At 55.2% G+C, this 23,249-nt stretch overlaps 2 protein-coding genes and 1 long non-coding RNA gene across 5 annotated transcripts in view; 2 read left to right on the plus strand and 1 right to left on the minus strand.

Moving 5' to 3' along the window:
* The first annotated feature begins 30 nt into the window (after positions 1–30).
* On the plus strand, positions 31–6,396 carry DSN1 (DSN1 component of MIS12 kinetochore complex). Of its 3 annotated transcripts, XM_058861817.1 has the most exons (11): positions 31–207; positions 290–335; positions 653–889; positions 1,363–1,436; positions 1,732–1,866; positions 2,539–2,621; positions 3,008–3,067; positions 5,079–5,150; positions 5,761–5,899; positions 5,998–6,085; positions 6,171–6,312. In XM_058861817.1, exons 1-11 carry the CDS (start codon positions 46–48, stop codon positions 6,257–6,259), a joined length of 1,185 nt encoding a protein of 394 aa, XP_058717800.1. In that variant the 5' UTR covers positions 31–45; the 3' UTR covers positions 6,260–6,312. The 3 variants fall into 3 exon arrangements, with proteins under 3 accessions (XP_058717800.1, XP_058717798.1, XP_058717799.1); XM_058861815.1 differs by having other exon boundaries at positions 5,998–6,396; XM_058861816.1 differs by having other exon boundaries at positions 1,794–1,866; positions 2,534–2,621; positions 5,998–6,396.
* On the minus strand, positions 3,589–5,094 carry LOC131591336 (uncharacterized). Its single transcript, XR_009280324.1, has 3 exons — positions 4,971–5,094; positions 4,329–4,441; positions 3,589–3,669 (listed from the first exon to the last, which is right to left on the minus strand). It is a non-coding gene; the product is annotated as an uncharacterized LOC131591336 (long non-coding RNA).
* A 3,236-nt stretch (positions 6,397–9,632) lies between the features above and the next one.
* Positions 9,633–23,249, plus strand: part of CAMSAP3 (calmodulin regulated spectrin associated protein family member 3) — a 28,221-nt gene continuing 14,604 nt past the window's right edge. Inside the window, 8 exon segments of the mRNA XM_058861698.1 lie at positions 9,633–10,061; positions 15,361–15,653; positions 17,261–17,395; positions 17,495–17,599; positions 19,110–19,142; positions 20,748–20,795; positions 21,510–21,648; positions 22,353–22,492. Coding sequence (XP_058717681.1) covers positions 9,914–10,061; positions 15,361–15,653; positions 17,261–17,395; positions 17,495–17,599; positions 19,110–19,142; positions 20,748–20,795; positions 21,510–21,648; positions 22,353–22,492 — 1,041 coding nt within the window. The 5' untranslated portion in view covers positions 9,633–9,913.

The following is a 23,249-nucleotide window of genomic DNA, read 5'->3' on the forward strand; positions in this document are numbered from 1 at the left end:
GCGGGAAGATCGTGAGGGCAGGAGCCGCCCCGCGCCTGCGCAGTGATGGCGGCGAAGCCGGAGAGGGCTCTGCGCATGCGCAATTCACTGAGGGCAGGCGGGCGGCGGGAAACCGCAATGGCGGAGGCAGCGGCGGAACCCGGCGGCTCCCCCGGTCCGGCCGCTGTTTCGTCCTCACGGGGCTCGGCCGGGCCACAGGAGGGTGAGGTGAGAGCTGGAGGAGCCCGGTCCGGCAGGGGGAGCCGCGAGGCGGCCGCGCTTCCAGCCCTTTAAGGTTTTTTCCCCTCAGCGATGCCCCGGCGGACCCAGCCCTGAGAGCGGAGGGGCCGCGCCAGGTAAGGGCAGGGATGGAAACCGCAGCTTTTGTTTTAGGCAAGAGTTGGTTGGGATTTAGGGAGGATTTAAGATTTGGGAGGTGGGGATCCCCCTCAGGTCCCGGCAGCGCTCCTGGTTCGCCCGGAATAAAAATAATATTTTTATTACTTTTTAAAATAAAACCATAAAAACCGCCTTCAGCACTCCGAAATCCTTGGAAAAAAAATCACATTTCCCCTCATAAAACCGAGAAATCCCGAGTGAGAAGCGCAGCCCGGGCATCATCGCGTCACTTTAACCTTTTAAAAAGCGCTGATTTCGCCTCTTTTCCCCTCAGATCCGGAGCCGGCAGCGGATCCTGAGGCGATTTCGAAGCTTCCCAGGCAAGAGAAAAAGCTGAGCCCTTCCAGCAGGAAGAGAAGAGCCGAGAGCAGCCAAGAATTGCTGAATTCCTCCAGTTTATCACCGATCTCCGCCGCCCCTCAGGACAAAATCCGCTTCTGGCACCGCTCCGACCTCGAGCGGAGGCGATCCCGCCGCAAATCGCTGCCCCCTGTCCACCAGGACATCACTGGTTCGTATTTCCAGGCTTAATTAACGCTTAATTAGCGTCATTTTTAATTAAAATCCATTTTTGGGAGCGAGGATGGCGGGAGGTGCTGCGCTGAGCCTTCTGTCCCCTGAGGATTTTGGAGTTTTCTCTTTTTTTCCTTCGTTTTTGGTTCTTCCTTTAACCCAGTTTTCACCTTAATTGTGGCTTCTCCTCTTTCTTCTTCCCATTTTCCCCTCTTCATCCTTAAATGTGACTTTTCCCCTTCATTTTTCCCAATTTCCCCCATTTTTTACCCTTAAATATGATTTCTCTCTATTTCCCCCAATTTCTCTCCTTAAGTCCGATTATTTTCTCCTCCCTTCCCCCATTTCTCTCCTTCAATTTGATTTTTTCCCATCTGTTTTTCCTGCTTTTCCCACTGCTGCTTTTTGGGGGAATTCTGGGTCAAATTCCAGCTGTTTTTTTTCTGGATTTCACCTTTTTTTTTAATCCAGATTTGAGCCAATCCATCAGCCTGGAGCTTCCCGAAGTCCAACGTCTCTTCCTCCTCCTCCTTTCCAGCTTCAAGGTAAATTCACCCAAAATCCTGGGAATTTTTGGTCCTTCCACACAAGAAGTTCCTGAAAGCCTTAAATTTACCCCAAATCCTGCAATGAACCCAAATCCTGGCATTTTTTTGGCACTTTAAGCACCTGAAAAATCGTAAAATTCACCAAAATCATGGAATTACCTCAAAAAAATCCTGGAATTTACCAAAATCCTGGAATTCCTTGGATTCCTTTCCCTGACCCCTCAAACACACACAAAAAAAAAAAAGGAATTTGGGCTCCTTTTTCTTCCCAAATCTTTGTTTTAATCCCCAGAAATTCGGGATTAAAGATGTTTTTTCCCGTTTTTATCGGATTTTTCCCCGTTTTCCCCTCAGTTTTCTGCCCAGAAGTTGCAGAAGGATCTGGAAAAATCCGAAGGATTCGACCCCGAGGCTTTCGCTGCCAGAGGTGGGGATTGGGGGCCTCCAAAATTCCCAAAATTTGGGGTTTTTTCCCCCTCCAAATCCCAATTTTCCAAACCCCCAAAGGGGTGGGGGGGACCTCAAAAAGTTGGGAATTCGAGGAAGAACAATGGAATTAATTAGGAATTAATTGATAATTAATTTTGGGGGGTCAAAAATGGTCCTGAGGGATTCCTGGGTGCTCCCAATTCCCAAAAAAATTGGGGAGTTTGGGTAAAAAAAAAGGCAGGAAATGACCATAAATGGTTGATCCTTAAATTCCATGAGAAAAATGAGAAAATAATGGAATTAATTAATAATAATTAAGAGTTAATTAATCATTAGATGATGGTTAATTGGGGGAGGGTCAGAGCAGGTCTCTGATTTTCATGAAATTTGGGAATTTCGGTCCAAAAAAAGAGAAAAAGTGGGATTCATTAATAATTAATAAGGAATAAATTGATAGTTAATCAATAATTAATTAGGGGAGGAGCAAAAAAAACTCCCTGAGGGATTCCTGGCTCCTCCAGATTTCTAAAAAATTCAGGAATTCGTCGAAAACCAGCAGGAAAATGAGTGGAAATCCCTAAATCCCGCAAAATTAATCAACAACTAATTAATTATTAGCAAACCATTAATTAAAGGGGGGTTTCTAATCCCGGTTTTTCCCCCAGTCCAGATAAAAACTGAGGAATTCCGGCGGCTGCTCCAGAGGCTGCTCCTGGATGGGACCCTCGAGGATTGCGTGGAGCCACCCCCGGGGTCAGGATTTGGGGCAAAATCCCCCAAATTTGGGAATTTCCAGGCTGGGAGGGGCCAAAATCCACGGAAATCCCAAAAAAAAAAAAAAAATTAAAAATTGGGAATTTGGGGATGGTTTTTGAGGCAATCTGGGAGCTTTTCCTGTGGGAATTTTGTGTGGATTTGCCCCAAAATTTGGGAATTTTGGTTGGGTTTGCCCCAAAATTTGGGAGTTTTGGTTGGGTTTGCCCCAAAATTTGGGAATTTTGGTTGGGTTTTCCCAGAAATTTGGGAGTTTTAGGACGTTTCTCTGGATTTGCCCCGAAATTTGGGAATTTTGGGAAGTTTGGCTGGATTTTCCCCAAAATTTGGGAATTCTTTTGGAATTTTGGGGCCTTTTCCTGCAGGGATTCCCTGGATCCGGCCATGGAGGCGTCCGTGGTGCAGATGAAGGAGCGCATCGCCAGGTGGGGACACCTGGGGACATTTGGGGACACACCTGGGGACAGCTGGGGGACACCTGGGGACACCTGGGGGACATTTGGGACACACCTGGGGACACCTGGGATGAGCCTGGGGACACCTGAGACACACCTGGAGACATTTGGGGACACCTGGGGACACATTGGGGACATTGGGACACACCTGGGGACACCTGGGGGACATTTGGGGACACCTGAGACACACCTGGGGACATTGGGACACACCTGGGGACACCTGGGACACACCTGGGGACACCTGGGGACACCTGGGAGGAGCCTGGGGACACCTGAGACACACCTGGAGTGGGGAAGGGACACCTGGGGACATTTGGGACACACCTGGGGACATCTGGGACACACCTGGGGACACTTTAGGGACATTGGGACACACCTGAGACACCCCTGGGGACATTTGGGACACACCTGGGGACATTGGGACATACCTGGAGTGGGGAGGGCACACCTGGGACACACCTGGGGGATCAAGACACACTTGGGGACACCTGGGGGACATCGGGGGACACCTGGGATGAGCCTGGGGACACCTGAGACACACCTGGAGTGGGGAGGGCACACCTGGGACACACCTGGGGACATTGGGACACCCCTGGGGACACTTTAGGGACATTGGGACACACCTGGGGACACCTGAGACACACCTGGAGTTGGGAAGGGACACCTGGGGACATCTGGGGACATTGGGACACACCTGGGGGATCAAGACACACCTGAGACACCCCGAGGGACACTGGGGGACACCTGGGGGACACTGGGGGACACTTGGGATAAGCCTGGGGACACCTGAGACACACCTGGGGTGGGGAAGGGACACCTGGGGACATCTGGGGACATTGGGACACACCTGAAGACACCTGGGGGACATTTGAGGACTCCTGGGACACACGTGGGGACACCTGGGATGAGTCTGGGGACATTTGGGACGCACCTGGGGGATCAAGACACACCTGAGACACCCCTGGGGACACTTGGGGACACCTGGGACACACCTGGGACACATCTGGGGACATTGGGACACACCTGGGATGAGCCTGGGGGACATTTGGGACGCACCTGGGGGATCAAGACACACCTGGGACACACCTGGGGCACCTTGGGGATACCTGGGACACACCTGAGGACACCTTGGGGACATTTGGGACACACCTGGGTACATTGGGACATACCTGGAGTGGGGAAGGGACACCTGGGGACATTTGGGACACACCTGGGGACATCTGGGACACACCTGGGGACCCTTTAGGGACATTGGGACACACCTGAGACACCCCTGGGGACATCTGGGACACACCTGGAGTGGGGAGGGCACACCTGGGACACACCTGGGGGATCAAGACACACCTGAGACACACCTGGGGGACACCTGGGGGACACCTGGGACACATCTGGGGACACCTGGGACACACCTGGAGGATCAAGACACACCTGAGACACCCCTGGGGACACTTGGGGACACCTGGGGGACATTGGGGGACACTTGGGATGAGCCTGGGGACACCTGAGACACACCTGGGGTGGGGAAGGGACACCTGGGGACATCTGGGGACATTGGGACACACCTGAAGACACCTGGGGGACATTTGAGGACTCCTGGGACACACCTGGGGACACCTGGGGGACATTTGGGACACACCTGGGGACACCTGGGGGACAGCTGGGGACACCTGGGGACATTGGGACACACCTGGGACACATCTGGGGACATTGGGACACACCTGGGGACACCTGGGGGACATTTGGGACGCACCTGGGGGATCAAGACACACCTGAGACACCCCTGGGGACACTTGGGGACACCTGGGACACACCTGGGACACATCTGGGGACATTGGGACACACCTGAGACATACCTGGGGACATTGGGACACACCTGGAGTGGGGAAGGGACACCTGGGGGACATTTGGGGACACCTGGGACACACCTGGGGACATTTGGGACACACCTGGGACACCCCTGTCCCTCTCCTGTCCCCGTCAGCGTCTCCGGGGAGCTCCAGGCCTGGGATCAGCTCCTGGATCAGCACCAGCAGCGATCCCAGGAGGCCTCCAGGTGAGGAACCCCCCAGAAAATCCCCAAATTTCCCAAATTCCCTCCTCCAATCCCAAATTTCCCTCCTCCAATCCCTAAAATCCCCAAATTTCCCATCCCCAAAATCCCAAATTCCCCATCCCCAATCCCAAATTTTCCTCCTCCAATCCCAAAAATCCCCAAATTCCCAATCCCTAAATCCCCAAATTTCCCATCCCCAATCCCTAAAATCCCCAAAATTCCCATCTCCAATCCCCAAAATCCCCGAATTTCCCTCCCCCAATCCCAAATTTCCCAAATTTCCCATCCCCAATCCCCAAGTTTTCCTCCTCCAATCCCAAAATCTCCAAATTTCCCATCCCCAGTCCCAAATTTCCCATCCCCAATCCCAAATTCCCCATCCCCAATCCCAAATTTCCCTCCTCCAATCCCAAAAATCCCCAAATTTCCCTCCTCCAATCCCAAATTCCCATCCCCAATCCCAAATTCCCCATCCCCAATCCCAAATTCCCCATCCCCAATCCCAAATTCCCCATCCCCAATCCCAAATTTCCCATCCCCAATCCCAAATTTCCCCATCCCCAATCCCAAATATCCCAAATTTCCCGAATATCCCGAATTTCCCCCGCAGGAACCTGGAGCAGCTCCGAGCCGGGGACCCCCCCTGGCCCCCTCCCCAAATTCCCAATTCCCAAATTCCCTCCTCCAAACCCGACTACGGAGAAATCCTGGCCCGGCAGATCCCGCTCCTGCAATCCCTGCAGCTCCTGGTGAGGGCATTCGGGCTTTTTTTGGGATAAAATCCCCCGATTTTGGGGATTTTATGGAATTTTCTGGAATTTTCCGGGAATTTTTTGGGGATTCCCAGGTGGACGAGGCCCTGCAGGCGACGAAGTTGGTGCTGGAATTCCAAAAGGAGAGCAGGGAATACCTGAGGGAGCTCTCGGAGCAGCTGGGTGAGCCAAAAAAACCCCGAAATCCCGGGAATTTTGGGGAGGAAAATCCGGGAATGAGGAGATTCCCCCCGGTTCTTCCTCCCAGCTTCCAGAACTTTCGGGAACCTGCCGGGATCCCCCGCCCGGAGGCTGCTGCAGAGGAAACCCCAGCGGGCGCCGGCAGAGGAGGAGTAAATAAAGTGAAAAATGGGATTTTTCCCGAAATTTCCAGGTTTTCCATCAAAATATTCCCGGGATTTTGCGGGGCGTCTTTTGAAGAGCGGCGCTTCCGGGTTTGTTGGGGTGCGCGGCGCTGATTGGTCGGCGCGGGTGTCAATCAGAGGCGTCAACCAATGGCGGGGCGCAGGGGGCGGAGCCGCCCGCTAATGGCGGGAAAATGAACATCTGGAATGGGGGGGGCGGGGCCGGTGGGGGATGGGGACCCCAAACATCTGGAATGGGCTTGGAATTGGGGTGGGGACCCCCAACATCTGGAATTGGGGACCCCGAACATCTGGGGGGGGGGGAGGGAAACATCTGGAAAAGACCCCGGCGTGGGGGGGACACGCCCCCAACATCTGGATGGTGACGTCACCACGGGACCCTCCAACATCTGGCGGGGTCGAATAAATTCGGGGGGGGGGTGGGGCTGGAATTTTGGGGGATGGGTGGGAATTTTGGGATGGAGGGGGAGGGGCGCGGGAATTTGGGTGCCTCCCCTCCCCCCCCCGGGTCCTTTTTAAGCCTCTTAAGGGGCCCCGGCGGCCGCGGATTAACGGGGGGGAAGAGGGGAGGGTGGGGGAGGGGCGGGGGAGACCCCGCGCTGCCCCTCCCCCCACCCCCACCCACCCCCGGGTGTGCCCGGCCCGCCCCTCCCCCACTCCCAGTTTAACCAGTCCGACCGGCCCGGCCGGGGCGGGGGGAGGGGCGGGCCCCGCCTGCGGGGTGGCGCCTTCGGTGTCCCCGTGTCCCCTCTCGGTGTCACCTCTCGGTGTCCCCAGGTCCTTTCCGATGTCCCCTCCGTGTCCCCAGGTCCTTTCTGGTGTCCCCGTGTCCCCTCTGTGTCCCCTCTCGGTGTCCCCAGGTCCCTCTTGGTGTCCCCAGGTCCTTTCTGGTGTCCCCTCCGTGTCACATCTCAGTGTCCCCAGGTCCCTCTCAGTGTCCCCATGTCCCCTCCGTGTCCCCATCCCTGTCCCCAGCCATCCCCCAGTGTCCCCTCTGTCCCTTGTCCCCATCCCTGTGTCCCCTCCTGTCCCCTCAGTGTCCCCTCCGTGTCCCTTGTCCCCATCCCTGTCACTGCCAGGTCCCCTCCTGTCCCATCCCTGTCCCCACATCCCTGTCATGTCCCCATCCCCGTGTCCCCTCCGTGTCCCCATCCCTGTGTCCCTCCTGTGTCCCCTCCGTGTCCCCATCCCTGTGTCCCTCCTGTGTCCCTTGTCTCCATCCCTGTCCCCATGTCCCCTCCTGTCCCATCCCTGTCCCCATGTCCCTTCCACGTCCCCATCCCCGTCCCTCACATGTCCCCAAGTCCCCTCTGTGTCCCCTCTGTGTCCCCTCCGTGTCCCCATCCCTGTGTCCCCTCCGTGTCCCCATCCCTGTCCCCTCCATGTCCCCATCCCTGTCCCTGTGTCCCCTCCTGTCCCATCCCTGTCCCCACATCTCTTTCATGTCCCCATCCCCGTCCCTCACATGTCCCCATGTCCCCTCTGTGTCCCCTCCATGTCCCCATCCCTGTGTCCCCATCCCTGTCCCCTCTGTGTCCCCATCCCTGTCCCCTCTGTGTCCCCTCCGTGTCCCCATCCCTGTGTCCCCATCCCTGTCCCCTCTGTGTCCCCTCCGTGTCCCCATCCCTGTCCCCTCTGTGTCCCCTCCGTGTCCCCATCCCTGTCCCCTCCGTGTCCCCTCTGTGTCCCCATCCCTGTGTCCCCTCTGTGTCCCCATCCCTGTGTCCCCTCCATGTCCCCTCCATGTCCCCTCTGTGTCCCCATCCCTGTGTCCCCTCCATGTCCCCTCCATGTCCCCTCTGTGTCCCCATCCCTGTCCCCTCTGTGTCCCCTCTGTGTCCCCTCCATGTCCCCTCTGTGTCCCCATCCCTGTCCCCGCCGTGTCCCCCCCCCGTGTCCCTCTCGGTCCCTGCGTTGCCATGGCCACGGTGGAAAATAGGACACGGGGAGGGGCCGGGGGACACCGGACACGGGGACAGAGACACGGACATGGGGACAGTGACACAGACAGGGGGACACAGGACACGGGGACAGAGACACGGACACGGGGACAGAGACACAGACATGGGGACACAGGACACGGGGACAGAGACACAGACAGGGGGACACAGGGGACAGCGACACGGACATGGGGACACTGACATGGGGACAGTGACACGGACATGGGGACACAGGGGGACACCGGACACAGACATGGGGACACAGACACGGGGACAGCAACACGGACACGGGGACAGAGGGGACAGCGACACGGACATGGGGACACCGACATGGGGACAGTGACACAGACATGGGGACACCGGACACGGGGACACAGGGGACAGAGACACGGACATGGGGACACAGACACGGGGACAGAGGGGACAGTGACACGGACATGGGGACACCGACATGGGGACAGTGACACGGACACGGGCACAGAGGGGGACACCGGACATGGGGACAGAGGGATACAGGACACAGACAGGGGGACACGGACATGGGGACACGGACATGGGGACAGCAACACAGACATGGGGACAGAGGGGACAGTGACGCGGACGGGGGGACACAGACATGGAGACACGGACATGGACATTGGGACACCAGACAGGGGGACAGAGGGACACTGACACAGACATGGGGACACAGGGGGACACCAGACATGGACATGGGGACACTGGGACAGGGACATGGGGACAGGGACATGGACATTGGGACATCGGACACGGATATGGGGACATGGACAGGGGGACAGAGGGGACACCAACACAGACACGGGGACATGGACAGGGGGACACTGGACACGGACATGGGGACAGGGACAAAGACATGGGGACACCAGACATGGACATGGGGACATGGGAAGACGGACAGGGGGACAGAGGGACAGGGGAGATGGACACGAGGGGACACGGGAAGGGACCGAGGGGACACCGGCACAGACAGGGGGACACGGACAGGGGGACACTGAAATGGGGACATGGGGACACAGGACACGGACAGGGGGACACAGGACACAGACAGGGGGACACTGAAAGGGGGACATGGGGACACAGGACACGGACAGGGGGACACCGACACAGACAAGGGGACACAGGACATGGGGACACATCGCTCCCAGTATCCCCCAGTCCCCCCAGTATTCCCAGTCCCGCCCCTTTCCCCGCGCTCCAGAGAAGGGGGCGTGGCCTCCAGCCCCATCCAAATCACGTGACCGCAGGTGCGCCCCGCCCCCCCTCCCCCACCCCCCCCCTCCCCGCACCTGGCGCTCGCGCCGCGCCCGCCCGAACCCCCTCGAACCCACCCGAACCCCCCCGAAACGCTCCCGAAGCCTCTCCGAGACCACCCGAACCCACCCGAAGCCTCTCGGAGCCCACCCGAGCCCGCCGAACCCACCCGAAGCCTCTCCGAGCCCACCCGATCCCGCCGAACCCACCCGAAGCCTCTCCGAGCCCGCCGAACCCACCCGAAGCCTCTCCGAGCCCACCCGAGCCCGCCGAACCCACCCGAAGCCGCCCGAAGCCTTTCCGAGCCCACCCGAAGCCTCTCCGAGCCCACCCGAAGCGGCGCCGAGCCGAGCGCGGCCGAAGCGGGCGCCGGTGGCCCCGGTGGTGGCCCCGGTGGCCCCGGCGGTGGCCCCGGGATGGTGGCGGCTCCCCCGGCCGCCGCCGCCGCCATGCGCCGGGGGTTCCTGGTGCCCGAAATCCGCCCGCTCGACCAGTACGACGGGGCTCGGGCTCGCAGCGCCGCCAGCCTGGCCTGGGCCATCGCCACCGGCTACGGCGGCGCCGGTAGGAGCGGGCGGGGGGACAGCGGGGAGGGGTCCCGGTACCGAACGGGAAGGGTTTGGGTCTGAGGGGGGGGGTTCTGGTAGTGGGGAGGGGTCCCGGGAGGATGCGGTGAAAGGGGGTGGGGGATGCTCTGTGCCGTGGGGAGGGGGCTCGGTGGTACCGGGAGGGGTCTCGGTGGTACCGGAGGGGGGGTTCGGTACTGGGGAGGGGTCTCGGTGATACCGGAGGGGGGGTTCGGTACTGGGGAGGGGTCTCGGTGGTACCGGGGGGAGGGTTCGGTACTGGGGAGGGGTCTCGGTGGTACCGGAGGGGGGGTTCGGTATTGGGGAGGGGTCTCGGTGATACCGGGAGGGGTCTCGGTGGTACCCAAGGCGGGGTTCGGTACTGGGGAGGGGTCTCGGTGGTACCGGAGGGGTCTCGGTGATACCGGAGGGGTCTCGGTGGCACCGGGAGGGGTCTCGGTGGTACCGGGGGGAGGGTTCGGTACTGGGGAGGGGTCTCGGTGGTACCGGGAGGGGTCTCGGTGATACCGGGGGGAGGGTTCGGTACTGGGGGGGGTCTCGGTGGTACCGGAGGGGTCTCGGTGGTACCGGGGGGAGGGTTCGGTACTGGGGAGGGGTCTCGGTGATACCGGGAGGGGTCTCGGTGGTACCGGGAGGAAGGTTCGGTACCGGGGAGGGGTCTCGGTGCCGTGGGGAGGGGTCCCGGGGGATGCTCGGGAGGGGGAGGGGCGGTTTAATTTGGGGAGGGTCCCCGGTAAATTTTTATTTATTTTTATTTTTGGGGGGGGGTCCCCAATCCCGGGGTTCCCCCTCCCCCCCCCGCCCCTCGGGCGCTTTTGTTGCAGTCGGGGGGAGGGGGCTGTGACGTCGCGCTGTGACGTCACAGGGCGGGGAACCCCCCCTTTGCGCCCCGCCCCCTGCGGTGTTGGGGGGGGGGGGAGGGAGGGGTCGCCCCCCCCGGAGGGGGTTGGGGAAGCCCTGGGGGACCCCCTCCCCAAAAAAGGGACCCCCAGGTGTTTTAGGACCCCCCCAGGTGTTTTGGGGACCCCCCCAGGTGTATTTGGGGACCCCCAGGTGTTTTAGGGACCCCCCAGGTGTTTTAGGGACCCCCCCAGGTGTTTTAGGGACCCTCCAGGTGTTTTGGGGACCCCCCCAGATGTTTTGGGGACCCCCCCGATGTTTTAGGACCCCCCCGTGTCTCCCCCAGGTGTTTTGGGGACCCCCCAGGTGATTTTGGGACCCTCCAGATGTTCCCCCAGTCCCTCCCAGTCCCTCCCAGTTCCCCTCCCCCCTCCAGGGGTCAAAGTCCCCCCCCCCCCCCCCCAAACGCCCTTTGGCCGGGGGGAGGGGCAGAGGGAGGGGCCAGGTGGGGGAGGGGAGCGATTTTCACCCCTGGGGGGGCTGGGACAGGTGAGGGACAGGTGAGGGTCCCATGGGACAGGTGAGGGACAGGTGAGGGTCCCGTGGGTGCCATGGGACAGGTGAGGGTCCCATGGGACAGGTGAGGGACAGGTGAGGGTCCCGTGGGTGCTGTGGGACAGGTGAGGGTCCCATGGGACAGGTGAGGGTCCCGTGGGTGCCACAGGACAGGTGAGGGTCCCGTGGGTGCCATGGGACAGGTGAGGGTCCCACGGGACAGGTGAGGGTCCCATGGGTGCCATGGGACAGGTGAGGGTCCCATGGGACAGGTGAGGGACAGGTGAGGGTCCCATGGGTGCCATGAGACAGGTGAGGGTCCCACGGGACAGGTGAGGGTCCCATGGGTGCCATGGGACAGGTGAGGGTCCCATGGGACAGGTGAGGGACAGGTGAGGGTCCCATGGGTGCCATGGGACAGGTGAGGGTCCCACGGGACCGGTGAGGGTCCCATGGGTGCCACAGGACAGGTGAGGGTCCCAGGTGTCCCCTGTCACCCCTGGGTGTGGCCCTTCCCCAAGCAGGTGAGGGCGTGGCCACCGGTGGCTGCCAGGGCTCCTCCCCCACCCACCCATGGGTGTGGCCCTGCCCCACCCCCACCCTGGAATGTGCCCCTCCCCCACCCCTGGGGCCGGGATTTTGGGAGGTGCTCAGGGGGGTCCTTCTTGGGGTCTCCATGATGAATTTTGGGGTCCTCATGACCAATTTTGGGGTCTCCATGGCCAATTTTGGGGTCTCCATGACCAATTTTGGGGTTTCCATGACCAATTTTGGGCTCTCCTTGACCAATTTTGGGGTCTCCATGACCAATTTTGGGGTATCCATGACCAATTCTGGGGTTTCCATGACCAATTTTGGGGTCTCCATGACCAATTCTGGGGTCTCCATGACCAATTTTGGGGTCTCCATGACCATTGTTGGGGTCTCCATGGTTGGTTTTGGGGTTCCCGTGACCGTTGAGGTTCTACCTGGTCCTTGGGGGGTCTCAGTGGTCATTGGTGGGGTCTCCGTGGCCCTTGGGGTTTGTGGTGGGTCCGTGGTTGGTCCATAATGGGTTCATGGTGGGTCAATGATGGGTTCATGGTGGGTCAGTGATGGGTCCATGGTGGGTTCATGGTGTGTCCATGGTGGGTCCATGGTGGGTTGGGTCTGGTGTGTCCATGATGGGTCTGTGGTGGGTTCATGGTGTGTTCATGGTGGGTCAGTGATGGGTTCATGGTGGGCCCATGGTGTGTCCATGATGGGTCAGTGATTGGTCAGTGTCCATGGTTGGTCCGTGGTGTGTCCATGGTGGGTCCATGATGGGTTGGGTCTGTGGTGAATCCATGGTTGGTCTGTGGTGTGTCCATGGTGTGTCCATGGTGTGTCCATGGTGGGTCAATGATGGGTTCATGGTGGGTCCATGGTTGGTCCATGGTGGGCCCATGGTGTGTCCGTGATGGGTCACTGATGGGGCCATGGTGGGTCGGGTCTGTGGTGGGTTCATGGTGAGTTCATGGTGGGTCCATGGTGTGTCCATGGTGGGTCAGTGATGGGTTCATGGTGGGTCCATGGTGGGTTGGGTCTGGTGTGTCCATGATGGGTCTGTGGTGGGCCCATGATGGGTCAGTGATGGGTCAGTGATGGGTCAGTGATGGGTCAGTGTCCATGGTTGGTCCATGGTGTGTCCATGGTGTGTCCATGGTGTGTCCATGATGGGTCCATGATGGGTTGGGTCTGTGGTGAATCCATGGTTGGTCCATGGTGGGTCCATGGTGTGTCCATGGTTGGTTCATGGTGTGTCCATGGTGGGTCCATGGTGGGTCCATGATTGGTCCATGATTGGTCAGTGATGGGTCCATGATGGGGCCATGGTGGGTTGGGTCAGTGGTGAGTCCATGATGGGTCAGTGATGGCTCCATGGTGGGTCAGTGTCCGTGTGTCCATGGTTGGTCCGTGATGGGTCCATGACTGGTCAGTGATGGCTCCATGGTGGCTCCATGGTGGCTCCATGGTGGCTCCATGGTGGGTCAGGTCAGTGGTGAGTCCATGATGGGTCAGTGATGGCTCCATGGTGGCTCCATGGTGGGTCCATGGTGGGTCCATGATTGGTCAGTGATGGCTCCATGGTGGGTCCATGGTTGGTCCGTGATGGGTCCATGATTGGTCAGTGATGGCTCCATGGTGGCTCCATGGTGGCTCCATGGTGGCTCCATGGTGGCTCCATGGTGGGTCAGGTCACTGGTGAGTCCATGATGGGTCACTGATGGCTCCATGGTGGCTCCATGGTTTGTCTGTGATGGGTCAGTGTCCGTGGGTCCATGGTGGGTTCATGGTCTGTCCATGTTGGGTCAGTGTCCATCTGTCCATGTTGGGTCAGTGTCCATCTGTCCACGCTGGGTCAGTGTCCATCTGTCCATGTTGGGTCAGTGTCCATCTGTCCACGCTGGGTCAGTGTCCATCTGTCCACGCTGGGTCAGTGTCCATCTGTCCATGCTGGGTCAGTGTCCATCTGTCCACGCTGGGTCAGTGTCCATCTGTCCATGTTGGGTCAGTGTCCATCTGTCCATGTTGGGTCAGTGTCCGTGTGTCCACGCTGGGTCAGTGTCCATCTGTCCATGTTGGGTCAGTGTCCATCTGTCCACGCTGGGTCAGTGTCCATCTGTCCATGCTGGGTCAGTGTCCATCTGTCCATGCTGGGTCAGTGTCCATCTGTCCACGCTGGGTCAGTGTCCATCTGTCCATGTTGGGTCAGTGTCCATCTGTCCACGCTGGGTCAGTCTCTGTGTGTACGATGACCTCTGAGTGACCTTTGACCCAAATTTTCCCATTTTTAACCCATTTTTAACCCAATTTTAACTCATTTTAACCCATTTTTAACCGACTTTTAACCCAATTTTAACCCAATTTTAACCCATTTTAACCCATTCTCCCCCATTTTAACTCACTTTTAACCCATATTTAACCCATTTTAACCCATTTTTAACCCACTTTAACCCATTTTAACCCACTTTAAACCCATTCTCCCCCATTTTCCCACTTTTAACCCACTTTTAACCCACTTTTAACCCATTTTTAACCCATTTTAACCCACTTTAACCCATTCTCCCCCATTTTCCCACCACTTTTAACCCACTTTTAACCCACTTTTAACCCCTTTTTAACCCATTTTAACCCTTTTTAACCCATTTTAACCCACTTTAACCCACTTTTAACCCATTCTCCCCCATTTTCCCACCACTTTTAACCCACTTTTAACCCATTTTTAACCCTTTTTGACCAATTTTAACCCATTTTAACCCACTTTAACCCATTTTAACCCATTTTTAACCCATTCCTCCCCATTCTTTAACCCATCCCTTCCCATTTCCCTCCCACGTTTTAACCCCTTGCTCCCCATTCCCTGACCCACTTTTAACCCTTTTTTAACCCACTTTAACCCAATTTTAACCCAATTTTAACCCACTTTAACCCATTTTTAACCCATTTTAACCCATTTTAACCCACTTTAACCCAATTTTAACCCATTTTTAACCCAATTTTAACCCATTTTAACCCACTTTAACCCATTCTCCCCCATTTTCCCACTTTTAACCCACTTTAACCCATTTTTAACCCATTTTAACCCATTTTAACCCATTTTAACCCATTCTCCCCCATTTTCCCACCACTTTTAACCCACTTTTAACCCACTTTTAACCCACTTTAACCCACTTCTAACCCATTTTAACCCTTTTTAAGCCATTTTTAACCCACTTTAACCCACTTTTAACCCCTTTTTAACCCATTTTAACCCACTTTAACCCACTTTAACCCACTTTAACCCATTCCTCACCCCCCCCACCCCCCTAACCCCCCCCCAAATTCCCCAATTTCCCCAAATTCTCCCTTTTTCTCCCCAGGGAACGTCCCCGAGGAGCTGCGGGACCCTTTTTACACCGACCAATACGCTCAGGAGCACCTGAAGCCGCCGGTCGAGCGCCTCCTGCTGGCCTCTGACATTTACTGCAGGGCCTGGAGCCACGCCCTGGCCACGCCCTGCCAGGCCCCGCCCCCCTCGGCCCCGCCCCACCCCGAGCCCCCCCCCCAGGATTTGGGGGCGCTGCTGGCGCTGCTGGCGGGGAGGGGGGTCCCCCCCACCCTGCAGGGGGTCCCCGTCAGGGCCCAGGACCTGCAGCAGAGGCCGATCCGAATGGTACTGGGAGCACTGGGAGGGGACTGGGAGCACTGGGGGAGGATTGGGAGGGGATTTGGGGGCACTGGGAGGGACTGGGAGGGGACTGGGATGGACTGGGAGGGGACTGGGAGCACTGGGAGAGGATTGGGAGGGGATTTGGGGGCACTGGGAGGGACTGGGATGGACTGGGAGGGGACTGGGATGGACTGGGAGGGGACTGGGAGCACTGGGAGGGGACTGGGAGCACTGGGAGGGGACTGGGAGCACTGGGAGAGGATTGGGAGGGGATTTGGGGGCACTGGGAGGGACTGGGATGGACTGGGATGGACTGGGAGGGGATTTGGGCCCATCCGCATGGTACTGGGAGCACTGGGAGGGACTGGGAGGGGATTTGGGGGCACTGGGAAGGACTGGGATGGACTGGGAGGGGACTGGGATGGACTGGGAGGGGATTGGGAGGGACTGGGATGGACTGAGAGGGGACTGGGATGAACTGGGAGGGACTGGGATGGACTGGGAGGGGATTTGGGGGGGACTGGGGCCCATGCGCATGGTACTGAGAGCACTGGGAGGGACTGGGAGGGGACTGGGAGGGATTGGGAAGGGACTGGGGGGAACTGGGAGGGATTGGAGGGTGATTGGGGGGGACTGGGATGGACTGGGAGGGGATTTGGGAGCACTGGGAGGGACTGGGGGGTGATTGGGGCCCATCCACATGGTACTGGGAGCACTGGGATGGACTGGGAGGGGATTGGGAGGGGATTTGGGGGGGACGGGGGCCCATGCGCATGGTACTGGGAGCACTGGGAGGGACTGGAAGGGGATTGGGAGGAACTGGGATGGACTGTGAGGGAACTGGGATGAACTGGGAGGGACTGGGGGAGACTGGCGGGGAATTGGGAGGGATACTGGGAGCACTGGGATCACTGGGGCATTACTGGGATCACTGGGGCCATACTGGGATCACTGGGGCGGGTAACTGGGATCACTGGGAAGGGTCATTGGGATCACTGGGGCCATACTGGGATCACTGGGGCGTTACTGGGAGCACTGGGAGCTGCGTGTGCCCCCCCCTCATTAATCTCATTAAGGCTGGGCCGCTTTAATTGGCCGTTAATTGGCTCGGGCCAATCCCATTAACCCTCCCCGCCCTTTGGCCACGCCCCCTTCACACAGACGTCAATCACGCTTTGGCCACGCCCACTGACCGACGTGGCCACGCCCCCTTCACACTGCAACGTCAATCACGCCTTGGCCACGCCCCTTCGCGCAAACGTCAATCACGCTTTGGCCACGCCCATTGGCCGGTTTGGCCACGCCCCCCCGCTTGGCCACGCCCCCTCCGAGGGTCCTGGAAGGGACAAGAAAGTCCCGGGAGCCCCAAAATCCCCAATTTTCTCCTCAATTTTCCACCCAGGACCCCTAAAACCCCTCAAAGACCCCCACAAACCCCTCCAAAATTCCTCAAATCCCAATTTTTTCCCCAGGACCCCCCAAAATCCCCAATTTTTTCCCCAGGACCCCCCAAAATCCCCAATTTTTTTTTCCAGGACCCCCCCAAAATCCCAATTTTTCCCCCCAGGACCCCAAAAACCCCCAATTTTCCCCCAAATTTCCCCCCTCAGGGCGCTCACCTGGCCTTGATCGATTCCCTCATGGCCGCCTTCGTCGCCGAGGCCACTCGGAATTTGGGGGCTCCCCCCGGAGCCCCCCCAGGACCCCAAAATTGGGAACCCAAAATTTTGGGTTGGTTGGACACCGTAAGTTGATTTTTTTGGGGAGGGGTTTGGGGTTTTTTTTTTTTGAGGTTGAAACAGCTAAAAATTGAATTTTTTGGGATTTTTTTTCCCAATTTTTAGGTGAATCGGAAGCTGCAGGAAAGCACCGAAAAAGAGGGGGGGGCGACACCCCCAAATTCGGGGGTCCCCGAAAGCTCCGCAGCCCCCCCAGCTTGTGCCCACAAGGTTGGTTAGAGCCTAAAATTGAATTTTTTTGGGGTTTAAAACCCTAAAATCGGCTGAAATCGCCCCAAAAATGGCTTTTTTTGGGTCCTTTTTGCTTCGCTCGCTTCCCCCTTTGGTGCTGGGAATGGTTTGGGGGGGTTTAAAAATTTTAAATGTGGTTAAAATGCCCCAAAATCAACCCAAAAAAATGTGGAGATGGTGTTAAAAAATGGGTGGGAAAATTAGTGAAATTGTAATAAAATAAATATTAAAAAAGCATAAAAAATAATTTAAAGGTTGTGGGGAAAATCGCAAAAAATGATGGAGATGTTGTAAAAAAATGGTTGAAAAATAGAAATAAAAATAATGTTAAAGTGCCCTAAAAATCACTTTAAAATGGTGGGAAAAAATGACAGAAAATGGCCCAAAAAATGGATGAAAAAATCAGTGAAAAGGTAATAAAAAATCATGTAAAAATCACAAAAAAAGTGATAAAAAACGGCGCGAAAAATGGTGGAGAAATCGTCAAAAATGGATAAAAAGTCAATAAAAAAAATTCTCACAATTTTCACTTCAAAACCCTGAAAAAAAATCAGAAAAAATCACGGAGGAGTTGGCCAAAAATGGACAAAAATGTCAATAAAAAGACAAGAAAAAATCGTTGAAATCCTGCAAAAAATTGTGAAAAAAATCACAATAATTCACCCCAAAGAATCACTTTAAAATCGCAAAAATAATCATAAAATGTGGTTCAAAAACGCCTTCAAAATGATAAAAAAACACCCAAAAAATCACCAAAAGGTCCTGCAAAAATCAAAAAGAAATCCCCCAAAATTCACACCAAAAAAATGATCCAAAGTCACACAAAAAATTGCAAATATCATCAAAAAATCCTCCAAAAATCACCAAAAAAACACAAAAAACCCAAAAAAATCCCACAAAAAAGCACAAAAAAATCCCCAAAAATTCCCACTAAAAAGCCCTAAAAACTTCTCAAAAATTAATAAAAAACCCTTTAAAAAACCATTAAAAAAAGGCTTTTAAAATCAACAAGAAACCACCCAAACATCTCCAAAAAAATCTCAAAAAAAAAATCCCCAAAATTCCCTAAAAATTCCCAAAAATTAATTTAAAAAAAATCTCAAATAAATCACTAATAAAAAGCTTTAAAAACCAACCAAAAAAACCCACTTATAAATAAAAATAAATCCTTCAAAAACCACATTGTTCTCCTCTAAAAATCGCTCTTTTTTCCCCTTAAAAATCGCTTTTTTCCCCTTAAAATTTGCTTTTTTCCCCTTAAAATTCGCTTTTTTTCCCCTTAAAATTTGCTTTTTTTCCCCTTAAAATTCGCTTTTTTTCCCCTTAAAATTTGCTTTTTTTCCCCAAAAATTCGCTTTTTTCCCCCTCTTTTTCTTTCTCTTCTCCTCCCTCGGTGTCGGGATTCTCTCGGTGGAATTTGGGGACCCCTCCCCAAATTTTGGGGCTCCCCCTCCTCTCCTTTTGCTGACCCCCCCCCCTCTTTTCTCAGTGTCCCACCCGCTGGTACTGGAAGTTGGTGCCCGTAAGTGGGGGCTTTTCTCTGTCCCAAAATCCGCTTTTTTCACCCCAAAAATTTCACCCCCGACCCTTCCCCGCCTGCTCAATCCCATCCCAAATTTTTTGGGGGGGTGGAGTGGAAAAATCTCCCCAAAAAATTTGTCGGGAATGGATTTTTCATCTTAAAATTGGGAGTTTGGAGGGATGATGGGGGGAAAAAAAAATGGGGAGAAACTGAGGGAAAATGGGAAAATAAATTGGGGAAAAAATTGGAAACAAATTGAAAAAAATTGGGGAAAAATTGGAAAAAAAATTTGGAATAAATGAGAAAAAAATTGGCAAAAAATGGAATTTTTTTTCTTTTAAATACGGGGAAAAAAGATGGGAAAAATATTGGAAAAAAATTCCAGAAAAATTTAGGAGTTTATGGGATCCCCCCCCCCAAATTTTCGGGGATGGATTTAATTTAATTTGATTTCATTAAAATTAAAAAAAAAAAAGAAAAAAAAACCTTCAAAAAATTACTAAAAAAATCCCCAAAAAATGCCAAAAAAATTCAAAATAAATTTTAAAAAAATCCCCAAAAATTCCCAAAAATTTTTAGGGATTTATGGGATTTTCCCCCCAATTTTTTGGGGGGTTGAAGCCCCCTCATCATCCTCCCCTCCCCCCCCTTTTTTTCTGTGTCTTGCGTCGAAATTTGGGAGGGACGGGGAGGGGCACAAAGCTGCATGGGGGGAGGGGCATGAAATTGGGGGGGGAGGAGCATGAATTTGGGGAGGGGGAGGGGCTTGGGGACCCCCCCTAAATTTTTCGGGGACCCCCCCAATTTTTTGGGACCAATTTGGGGTTTTTTTTTTAGGATTTTCTCCTTTTTTTGGAGCCTTTTTTGTCATTTTTTTTCCCCGTTATTTTGAATTTTTGGCGCCTTCCCATTTTTTGGCCTCCCCTCCTCAATTTTGGGGACCCTTCCCTAATTTTGGGGGACCCCTCCTCACTTTTTGGATCTTTAATCCTTTTTTTTCCCTTTAAATCCCTTTTCCCCCCTCAATTTTCCCCATTTTTTCCCTCATTTTCCCCCATTTTTTCCCATTTTTCCCCCAATTCTTCCCAAATTTTTTTTCTGCCCATCCCAAATTTTCGCTGCTTCCCATTTTTCGGAGCCCCCTCCCCATTTTTAGAGCCCCCTCCTTCATTTTAGCCTCTTCTTTCTTTTTTTCCCTTCTTTAAATCCCTTTTTCCTCTTTTTTTATCCCATTTTTCTCCATTTTTTCCCATTTTTCTCCATTTTCCCCCCAATTTTTCCCCATTTTTCCCCCGATTTCTCCCAAATTTTCACTGTCCCCCCATTTTTGGGGTCGCTCTCCCCAATTTTGGGGTCCCCTAAACTTTTTAGTGCCCCCCTTTTTCTCCACCCCCCTAAAATCCCTTTTTTCCCCCATTTCTCTTCATTTCCCCCCCATTTTCCCCCAAATTTCCCTTTTTTTTTCCCCCAAATTCCCCTTTTTTTCCCCAAATTTTCCCTCCCCCCCATTTTTGGGGGCGCTCTTTCCATTTTTGGGGGTCCCCTGCCCGTTTTTGGGGTCCCCGGGGGGGTTTTGGGGACCCCCTGACTCTTTTTTTCCCACAGCACGCCATCGCCTTCTGTTTGAAGGAATCGGGGAATAAACCTCCGGTGGTAAGGACCCCCCCCAAAATCCAAAATTTGGGAATTTTTCCCCCTTTTCCCCCTCTCGGGCACCCCCAGACCCCTCCCCAAAATCCTGGACCCCCAAAAATAAAAAATCTCACCTCAAAACCCCAATTTTGGGGCATTTTTAGGGTTTTTTAAAGGGATTTTAGGGTGGGACGCCCCCCGAAATTTTGGCCCCTCAAAAAATTTGGGGGTCCCCTCCCCTGCATGCGCCTCTTTTGGGGGGGTGGGAGGAATTTGGGGGAATTGGGGGAGATTTGGGGGGGTCCTCGGGGGATTTTTTGGGGTTTTCTCGACCATTTTTGAGGAGAATTCCCTCATTTTGGGGGGAGGTTTGGGGCACCCCTTTTGCTGTTTTTGGGGTCCTCAAGCCCTCCCCAACCTGGGGGGATTTTGGGGACCCCCCTCTTTTATCATTTTAGGAGTTCTCCCCCAATTTTAACTCCCTCCTTTGATATTTTTGGGGTGATTTGGGGCAATTTTGGGATCCCCAAACCTGAGGGGCCTTTCAGGACCGTTCCATTTTTCCTTTAAGGGGTGGCTGGGGGGGGATTTGGGGTAATTTTGGGGTGTTCCTTCCACATTTGGGGTCCCTCTTTTTTATTTTTTGGGGGAGTCCTTCCACATTTGGAGGGGGTTTGAGGGAGCTTTGAGATTTTTTGGGGATCTCTCCTCAATTTAATTTTTTTCCCCCCTCAGATTCGGTACCGTAAAGACAAAGGGGCTCCCCCGGCGCCTCCCCCGTTCCCTCCCGTGAGGGGGCTCCAGGATTTGGCCAGCGGGGGGGTCCTGGCGGCCGCCATTCACTTCTACTGCCCCCAATCTTTGCGCCTCGAGGGTGAGGAAGGGTTTTTTGGGGTGTTTTGGTGGGATTTTGGGGGTTTTTGGGGTTTTTTTTTTGGGAAAAGGGGGTGAGGGGGTTCCAAGCAACGAACCTGAGGGACGGATCCGCTGGGGGGCGCTGTGGGGCGGCTGGACCGAACCAATCTGAGGGGGGATTTGGGGGTCCCATTGGGAAATTTAGGGGTGGTCCCAATGGGGAGGGGTCTTCGGAAGGGTTTTTAGGGGAGTTGTTGAGTTTATGGTGGGGGTCCTGAGGAGTTTTTTGGGTTTTTTTTTCCAGAAACCTCCAAATCCTGGAATTTTCCAGTGATTCGGGGGTGGGGGGTATGGTGGGGGGGGGGGGTCCTATGGGGAAAATAAGGAACAATTCCAATAGGGGAACCCCTGAGGGGTCTTTGGGTGGTTTTGGGGTTCAATGTGGGGTCACAAAGGGGGGGATCCGAGGTGTTTTTGGGGTCGCTTTTAGGGCGTGACCCCCCCCCCCTCAAATTTTCCCGCGCTCCGGACAGTCCCAACCTGAGGGCGCCATGGGGGGGGGGGGGGGTCGCGAGTTAAAAACATAATAAAAAACGGGGGGGCGTCCTAATAGGGGGATCCAAATGGAGAAACCCCATAGAGGGAACATCCCATTAAATGGGGAGGGAGGTTTTTGGGGGGTTTTTAGGATCGATTTTGGGGTGCGACCCCCAAATTTTGCAGAGATCCGCCTGGGGGCGCCGCTGGCGCTGCCGGACCGGCTACACAACCTGGGGCTCGTGCGCGACTTCGGCGCCCGCCACCTGCGCACCCGCTGCCCCCTGGCGGTGGAGGACCTGCTCTACATGGCGCCGGCCCTCAAGGTAAAACTGGGTTAAACTGGGATAAACTGGGGGAAAATGGGGTAAACTAGGTTAAACTGGGAGAAACTGGTGGAAAGTGGGAGAAATTCGGTGAGCTGGGAGGGGATGGAGGCGATGAGGGCAATGGGGCAACATGGTGGCTAGTCCTGAGGGGGAAACTTGGGAGGAACTGGGATAAAGTGGGGGAAAATGGGATAAACTGGGGGGAAAATGGGATAAACTGGGGGGAAATGGGGGAAACTGGGGGGAAATGGGGGAAACTGGGAGAAATTCGGTGAGCTGGGAGGGGATGGAGGCGGTGAGGGCAGTGGGGCAACATGGCGGCCAGTCCTGAGGGGGAAACTGGGGAGAAACTGGGAGGAACTGGGATAAAGTGGGGGAAAATGGGGTAAACTGGGGGGAAAATGGGATAAACTGGGGGGAAATGGGGGAAACTGGGGGGAAATGGGGGAAACTGGGAGAAATTCGGTGAGCTGGGAGGGGATGGAGGCGGTGAGGGCAGTGGGGCAACATGGCGGCCAGTCCTGAGGGAGAAACTGGGTTAAACTGGGAGGAACTGGGATAAAGTGGGGGAAAATGGGATAAACTGGGGGGAAAATGGGATAAACTGGGGGGAAATGGGGGAAACTGGGGGGAAATGGGGGAAACTGGGAGGGAATGGAGGCGGTGAGGGCAATGGGGCAACATGGCGGCCAGTCCTGAGGGGGAAACTGGGGAGAAACTGGGTTAAACTGGGAGGAACTGGGATAAAGTGGGG

The sequence above is a fragment of the Poecile atricapillus genome, chromosome 39, assembly GCF_030490865.1.
Source record: "Poecile atricapillus isolate bPoeAtr1 chromosome 39, bPoeAtr1.hap1, whole genome shotgun sequence".
NCBI lineage: Eukaryota > Metazoa > Chordata > Aves > Passeriformes > Paridae > Poecile > Poecile atricapillus.

Bases quoted from the DNA above. Each gene is read 5' to 3' on its own strand.
- DSN1 (XM_058861815.1), top strand. From the start codon at position 46: ATGGCGGCGAAGCCGGAGAGGGCTCTGCGCATGCGCAATTCACTGAGG. The intron at 336-652 runs GTAAGGGCAGGG...TTTTCCCCTCAG, and splicing joins GAGCGGAGGGGCCGCGCCAG to ATCCGGAGCCGGCAGCGGAT. The intron at 1,437-1,731 runs GTAAATTCACCC...TTTAATCCCCAG, and splicing joins TCCTCCTTTCCAGCTTCAAG to AAATTCGGGATTAAAGATGT.